The sequence below is a fragment of the Chiroxiphia lanceolata genome, chromosome 8 (genome assembly GCF_009829145.1).
Source record: "Chiroxiphia lanceolata isolate bChiLan1 chromosome 8, bChiLan1.pri, whole genome shotgun sequence".
Lineage (NCBI taxonomy): Eukaryota > Metazoa > Chordata > Aves > Passeriformes > Pipridae > Chiroxiphia > Chiroxiphia lanceolata.
In genome coordinates this window covers 37,511,104-37,518,045 of record NC_045644.1, presented here as the reverse complement: position 1 = coordinate 37,518,045, position 6,942 = coordinate 37,511,104, and the positions used below count along the sequence as shown (strand labels likewise).

The window sequence follows — 6,942 nt, the reverse complement described above, 5'->3', positions numbered from 1 at the left end:
ACCCCCCATCCACAGTCGCTGTGCCCTTAGGGACCCCACGAGATGCAGTACCTATCCCCTCAGGGACCCTCAGCACACAACACCCCCCAACAGCACCCATCCCCTCAGGGACCCTCAGCATGCAGCACCCACACTCAACAGGGTCCCCTGGCACAAAGGGGTCCCCTGTCCCCAGGAACAGCCCTCAGCCACAGCATCTGTCCCCCTCAGGGACCCCCAGCACACAGCAACCCCCAGCCACACTGATCCTTCCATACTGTCCCACTGACACCTCCCTGGGACAGAGAGGGGACTGGCAGGTATCACCACTCCAGGCAGGTTTGCAGTTTGGGGAACATCAAGGCAACACCTCTCAAAGCCAAAAAGCCCTTTTCCCTCCCAGAAATGGAAGAGCAGGGAAGGATGTGTGTGATGGGGGTCAGGGCGAGGGATGCTACAGGATCCAGGCTGGGATTGGTGTTAGGGGCTTGCAGGGAGCCCCTGCCCTGCTACTTTTGTACACAGACTGGCTTGGATTGGAAGGGACCTCAAAGAACATCTCGTTCTACCCCCTGCCATGGGCAGGGACACCTCCCACTAGCCCAGGTTAATCCAAGCCCTGTCCAACCTGGCCTTGGACACTCCCAGGGATCCAGGGGCAGCCACAACTTTCTCTGGGCAGCCTGTGCCAGGGCCTCACCATCCTCACAGGGAACAATTTCTCCCTAATACCTAATCTAACCCCCTCCCCTCTGGCAGTACAAAGCCATTCCCCCTTGTCCTGTCACTTCATGCTCTTGTCCAAAGTCCCTCTCCAGCTCTCTTAGAGCCCCTTTAGCCATTGGAAGCGGCTCTAAGGTCTCCCTGGAACCTTCTCCAGGCTGAACACCTCCAGCTCACCCAGCCTGGCTCCATAGGAAACATCAGGGCAGCTCCTTACCCCCAAACACAAGAGCCGTCTCTCCTTGCTTGGGCCACTCAAACTCCTGGGAAATAAGACTGCTGCCCACCCAGCTGCTTCCCAGCACATACAGGCACCACGGTGGGTCCCTGCCATGACTCCGCCTGTACCAGCGGGTCCAGCACCCAGGTCTGCTCATCTGCTGGTGTCCAGCACAGCACAGCCTGAAGCCATCAGGTGGCTTTGGGTTTCCCTCACTGCCATGGAAACGTGCTGTTTTAGCTAATCCATAAAACCCCCAAACCCTTCAGCTCCTACCTGCCCTCCCACATTTCAACTGGGTTGAAACAGGGTCCCTCAGAGCCCCCCTTCTAGGAGGAACCCAACGCCAGCTCCCACCCACCGCTGCCGTGCTGCTCCGGATCAATGTTTATAGGACACCAAAGGGCCGAAGGAAGAGGAGAAAAATGGCATTAACACGTTTAGTGGTGTTGGGAAGGAGGGCCAGGAATGTAAACGCAGCCCGGAGGCAGTCCGAAAATGGTAGCGGCTGGAAAGCAGGGCTGGAAAGTTTGTTCGTCGGGATCCTAGATACTAGCCAGGCTCCCGGCCTCCAGCTCAGCCAAAACACCCTGCCCTGAGCCGCTCTGCTGCACTTCACAGTCCTACATTGACATTTTATAACTTTTTAAAACTTATTTTATTTTAATTCTCCATTTTTAGCTCCCAATTCAGCATGTAGAAACTTCCTTAGGGAGGAGCACATCCGAAGGGATACACAGACACACAGCTCACTGCAGGGGCTTCAGAAGCCAGGATTAACAAATTAAAAACACCCCAGAATTCGGGAGGAAACCAGTTGTCTCTCCCCCGAGCTTGGCATCGCAGGAGCAAAGCCAGACCCGGAGGAAAGAAGCTCCCAAATGCCTCGTCAGCATTTTTCCCATCGTGTTCCTCTCCTCCGTACACACGCTCCGAAATTCCCTGACGCTGCAGAATCAAACTGCAGCAACGAGCTCCGAATCCATGGGAGGTCACGGCAGGACCACGCTGAGTGTGGCCAAACCAGGGTGCACCGAGGGCACCCCCAAACCAGGTCTCAATCCTCAATCCATCTCAATCCCGTGGGATTGAGTGTTTCGGGAATGTGACGTGTCACTGTGGTATTTCACACACGGAGCTGCATGCCCAAGTTTGCTGAAACACCCACCAAAGCTTGGGGGCACCCTCTGTAGCCAGAGGGAGAGGACAACCTGGTGCAGCCCATCCCTCAGTGCCCTCCCTGCCATGGGGGGAAAGGCTTTTGCTGCTCAGACCCCTCCCCGGTTAGAGTGGATGGTATAAAAGAGACTGATCTGGTTTAAAAACTTTTTAAAACATTATAAATTATAATATCCTTACATATATTAATGGTGTCCCACCCCTAGAAGTATTTGAGGGCAGGATGGATGGTGCTCTGAGCAACCTGGTCTAGTGGAAAGTGTCCCTGCCCATGGCTGGGGGGTTGGAACAAGATGGACTTTAAGGTCGCTTCCTACCCAAACCGTTCCATGTGATTATTAAAATGGCAATTGTCCCAGACCAGGACAATTTGTGCTAACACACCTCTATCAACATAGCCCCACCTCACCTGGCATGCTCCAGGAGCAGCAGGGATGGGGCAGCCAAGCCTACAGCACGAGCTGAGGGATGCAGCCAAGATTAAATATGCTCCTGGGCATGGAGGAGACCACAGGTGGGGCCGCTTGGGACTGATGAGGTCCATCAGGGCCCTCAAGGATGAGCCCAGATGGGGGTGGCTGTTCCCCCATGTTCACACCCACCTGTTCTCCTTGGCCAGGACTGATTTCATATCACAAAAGCATGGAATGTTTTGGGTTGGAAGGGACCTTCAAGACCATCTCGTTCCAACAGCCCTGCCATGGGCAGGGGACACCTTCCACTAGCCCAGGTTGCTCCAAGCCCCATCGAACCCAGCCTTGAACACTTCCAGGGATGGGGCAGCCACAACTAGAAACAGGACAAATGATCAGTTTGGGGCAATTTTGGGCGTGGGAGACAGATTTTTCTGTGCATGAAAATTTTGCAATTGAGTCTCCCCCTTAACCCTCTGCTGCTGGTTCTGGGTTTGACCCTCCCCTGCTCTCTGTACCACTGGGGGTTGACCCGCAAGGGGGGTTTGCTCCAAAGGGAAGGGAAAATCCTCCCTGCACCCCAGGTCACGGTCAGAAGAAAACTCCAGCACCCTGATTTAACAGAACCAAGATCTTTATTGATCTCACTGTAACAGCAACCACTGGCGAGAGCTTTTCTCCTCCCAAACACCTGCTTGAAGAGACGGTAAAAAACAGCAAAAATCCCAAATGGAACCCCTGACTAGCAGAGGAATGCCCCGGCGAGGCCAGGCACTCCCTCCCTGCTCTTCAGCCCCAAGCCTGATTACAGAAGAGAACCGGGAGAAAGGCACTGGGATGGGGAATGGAGACAAAAGGAGGTTGGGAAATGGGGCATTCAGGGAAAAAAAAAAAAAAAAAAAAAAAAAAAGAAGTGTTTTCCCTCTGGCTCCTGTCCACAAGTTACGTTGTCCTTGGATATTGTCTAATCATTTTTGGCTTGGAGAGCATGTTTCCCAAAACGAGCAGCTGTGCCGAGGGCGCCGGGTCCCTGCATCCATGGTGGCCGTCCCCGCTCCACGAAGGATGTCCTCGCCCCCTGCCCCTGCCACTCCCTCGATCCGAGGGCCTAACCGACCTCCTAGGATCTTCGCTTTAAGGAAAATATATTTATTTATATATAATATATATATCTGTGTGTGTCTTATCGCCACCCACCCACACGCGTATACGTATTTCCACTTGCACTCACTCACTCGCGCGCCTACGACGGCCGGGCTACGTGTTCACCTTGCGCTTCCCGGGCCAGGGAAAAGGATGGGAAAGATATCCCAATTCCCCTGGGTTGTGCTTTTGGATCCCTCCCCCCCTAAAATGAGCAGCAGCCCCACCCTCAGGAGAAAAGTTGGAAGATGGGAGCTCGCAACCAGCCACCGCGCCGACCCGCGCCAAACACGCCTAGAGAAATAAATTACGGGATGGAAAGTGCACAAAGCCTGTGGGATGTCCCTGTCCCCGGCACGCAGAGCCACGGATCCCCCAGGGCTGGGTACCGAGGTGGGGGGTGACCCCGGCACGGGAGGGAGGATGGATGGAGCAGGCACTCAGGTGGGGGCTGATAAAATGGCACTTGGGAAGGCTGCGGAGCTGGTGATAGCTCCCAGCAGGCAGGGGAAATCAAAATGGGGGGCTGGTGGGATTGGGGGTGCACAGCAGAGCCCCACCATGTACGGCCTCACCCAGCACTGCTCGTCAAGGAGAGGGAGGAGGAAAAATAAATCCCATCTCTGGGGGTATACGGGGTTCAAGATGCCAGGCACGGGATGGCCACGACGTGCCAGGCTGGCAAAGCCGCCGGCGGCAGGGAGGTTAACATGGAAATCCTTTATCCACGGCAGAATGATGGAGGTGGGAGGGAAGTCCCATCCCAAAGAGCAAGTAGAGGACGGCACCGATGCCAGCACCCTACAAACGGAACACCCCCTCCCTGTGGTGCCTCACCAGCGAGCCCCCAAATCCCCGGGGACACCCAGCGATTCCTGAGACATCCATCGGTGCTAAGGGATCTCCCTCCTGTATTATTCACATTTTAAAGGGCCAGGGGGGTTAAAAAAAAAAAGAGCACTACAAAGCACTTTCCCAGAGGCACTCGTCCCCAGCCCGGAAAAAGAGTTGTTGGGAGTAAAGTGCCCCTTTTTAGTACCAAAAAAATAAAAGCAAGGGGTTTTTCTAACATATGGCTATGTCACTGTGAGTCCTGGCTGGTGGGCTGGGGACGCAGCTCCTGGTTGAAGGGCCAAGATGGAAGAAATCCAGGTAGGAGAGATGTGGGCGCGCTGGCCAACGCCACTGGGACTGTGTCGGACCCCCGGAGCACCAAAGGGAATGGGCTGCCGAAGTTGTCCTCTGTTGAATGCCAGCACATCCTGGAGGGGCTCAGAAAATACCCTCCTCGGGGTGCAAGCAGGCACGTGGTTTTAGGAGTGACGTTTCCTCCTCCTCCCAAGAGGCTGCCCGAATTTTCCAGGAGAAGGGGGCAAAGGGGATGACGCAGCTCCGGCAAGCTGACGGCAGTGGGAGGTCTGGGATAGCAGGAGGGGGTTTTTGAGGGGGTACGAGGCAGCACAAGAGGCAAAGGGATGTTTCAGAAAGAAGGCCGGTGGAGATCAGGCTGTTGGTGGGTGGAGGAGGAGGAACGGGGCCGGATCCAGAAGGGATGCTCCATCCGGCACATGCTGGGACTGGTCACCCACAAAGGGGGACAAGGCAGAGCTGCACTCCCCAAAAAAAGGGGGGAGGCGGGCGGGGAGGGGGACGCTGGTGGGGACCCACTGCCACCTCTGCCTCGCTGGGACAGATCCTGCTAAGCCGAATGGGGGGTGCACAGGTCTGGGGAGTCGCTGCCTCTCCGTGGTTCCTGCTCAGATATCCATCTCGAACTGAGCGTCGTCCCCTGGCAAAATGCAAGGAGAGACTCATTAGGGGGTCGCCACCCCCCCCCCGCCCCAAATCTCCCCAGCCCACCCCGGGGGGTCCCTTACCCATGGATGGCTTCCCCTCCTGGTGGTTCAGACTGTTGCTGTCCTCTTTGGGCTCCTCGCCGGCCTCGCCAGGGCTGGTGACGCCGGGAATGTTGGGGAGGTGACAAGGCGGGGTCTTGGCCATGGGGGAGTTGCGGCGGTCCAGCAGGAACTTGCGGTCGTAAATGATCCGGGTGCCTGGAGGGGGGAAGCGAGAGGAGAGTGGGAGAATCTGGTTCGGCAGCGCTTGTTTGCAGAAGGAGTTTCCCGGTGGGACGGGCGTCCCAGCCGAGGCTCTCCGCCAAGACCGGCGGGGAGGGCAGCGGGGTGCGCGCTGCCGCTCTGCTCGCTCTTATCTGGGCACGACACGCGATAATTCCACGCTGGACAAACAGCCCCGGCGGCAGCTGGGTCCCGGCTGTCCCGGCCACTGGCAAACTCGTGGCAGGGCTGGGCACGCGTCCCGGGGATGCCGATGGATGTGGCGCCCCGAAACGCCCCGTGCCCCCCTCCCCTGGGCAGGGACGAGGGATGTGACGATAGGGCCGAGCCCCGGTGCCCGCGTCCCACCGGGGCCTCTCGCCGCCCCGTCCGGGATCCAGCTCCCGCCCCGCCGGGACCCTCCGCGCCCCGGGAAAATCGCAAACCCACGTCCGAGCGCGCTGCTTTAAGGAGAGCGAGCGGCAGGCGCTGCCTACAGACGGCACACGGAGGGGGCACAGGCGCGATACGCCCGCGCTGGGCGCGACACGCGGCGCCCGGAGCGGACGGGCGGGCTGCCCCGCAGGCCCCGGGGCGGGCGCGGCGCTGTTACCTCCCGGCGTGGTGGAGAAGAGCGTCCCGCCGGGGGTGGTGCAGTAGTCGGCGGGCAGCTGCGCGGCGTCGCTGAGGGTGACGGTGCGGGTGGGGATGGCCCGGCTCTGGCTGGGCTGGCGGCCGCCGGCGGACGACATGGCCCCGCGCCTCGGCCCCGCGCTTTGTCCCCGCGGAGGCGGCGCGGCCCGACCGGCACCGCCCCCGCCCCGGCCCCGCCCCCGCCCCGGCCCCACGGCACCGCCCCCCCCGCACCGCCCCGCGCGCCGCCGGCAGGGGGCAGGAGCGAGGCCGCGCCGCGAGGAGCCGGCGCTCCCACGTGGTCTAGCGGTGAGGATTCCTGGTTTTCACCCAGGCGGCCCGGGTTCGACTCCCGGCGTGGGAAGGGCGGCTCGCTCTTTTTTTTTTTTGAGGGGGGGGAGGAAGGTGGGGGGTCTTGCCCATCCCGTCCTGTCCGCGGTTCCTTCTGCCGAAATGTTTTGGCAAGGCCGAGTTGAGCGAAGTTGGTGGGAAAGGGGATGGGATCCCCAAGCGAGGGAATGGGATTCATCCGCATATCCCAAACCAAGGAATGGGATTCATCCCCATATTCCAAACCAGGAAAACGGCATGGATC

General features: G+C 58.9%; 1 protein-coding gene and 1 non-coding gene across 2 annotated transcripts; one reads left to right on the top strand and one right to left on the bottom strand.

Annotated features, from left to right (window-relative positions):
* Positions 1–3,130: 3,130 nt before the first annotated feature.
* On the bottom strand, positions 3,131–6,514 carry EIF4EBP2 (eukaryotic translation initiation factor 4E binding protein 2). Its single transcript, XM_032695452.1, has 3 exons — positions 6,328–6,514; positions 5,535–5,711; positions 3,131–5,446 (listed from the first exon to the last, which is right to left on the bottom strand). Exons 1-3 carry the CDS (start codon positions 6,464–6,466, stop codon positions 5,415–5,417), a joined length of 348 nt encoding a protein of 115 aa, XP_032551343.1. The 5' UTR covers positions 6,467–6,514; the 3' UTR covers positions 3,131–5,414.
* Positions 6,515–6,639: 125 nt separating this feature from the next.
* TRNAE-UUC lies at positions 6,640–6,711 on the top strand. The gene has a single exon. It is a non-coding gene; the product is annotated as a tRNA-Glu (tRNA).
* The last annotated feature ends 231 nt before the right edge of the window (positions 6,712–6,942 follow it).

Bases quoted from the DNA above. Each gene is read 5' to 3' on its own strand.
- EIF4EBP2 (XM_032695452.1), bottom strand. From the start codon at position 6,466: ATGTCGTCCGCCGGCGGCCGCCAGCCCAGCCAGAGCCGGGCCATCCCC. The intron at 5,712-6,327 runs GTAACAGCGCCG...TCCCCCCTCCAG, and splicing joins CTTCTCCACCACGCCGGGAG to GCACCCGGATCATTTACGAC. The intron at 5,447-5,534 runs GTAAGGGACCCC...GCATTTTGCCAG, and splicing joins GGAGGGGAAGCCATCCATGG to GGGACGACGCTCAGTTCGAG.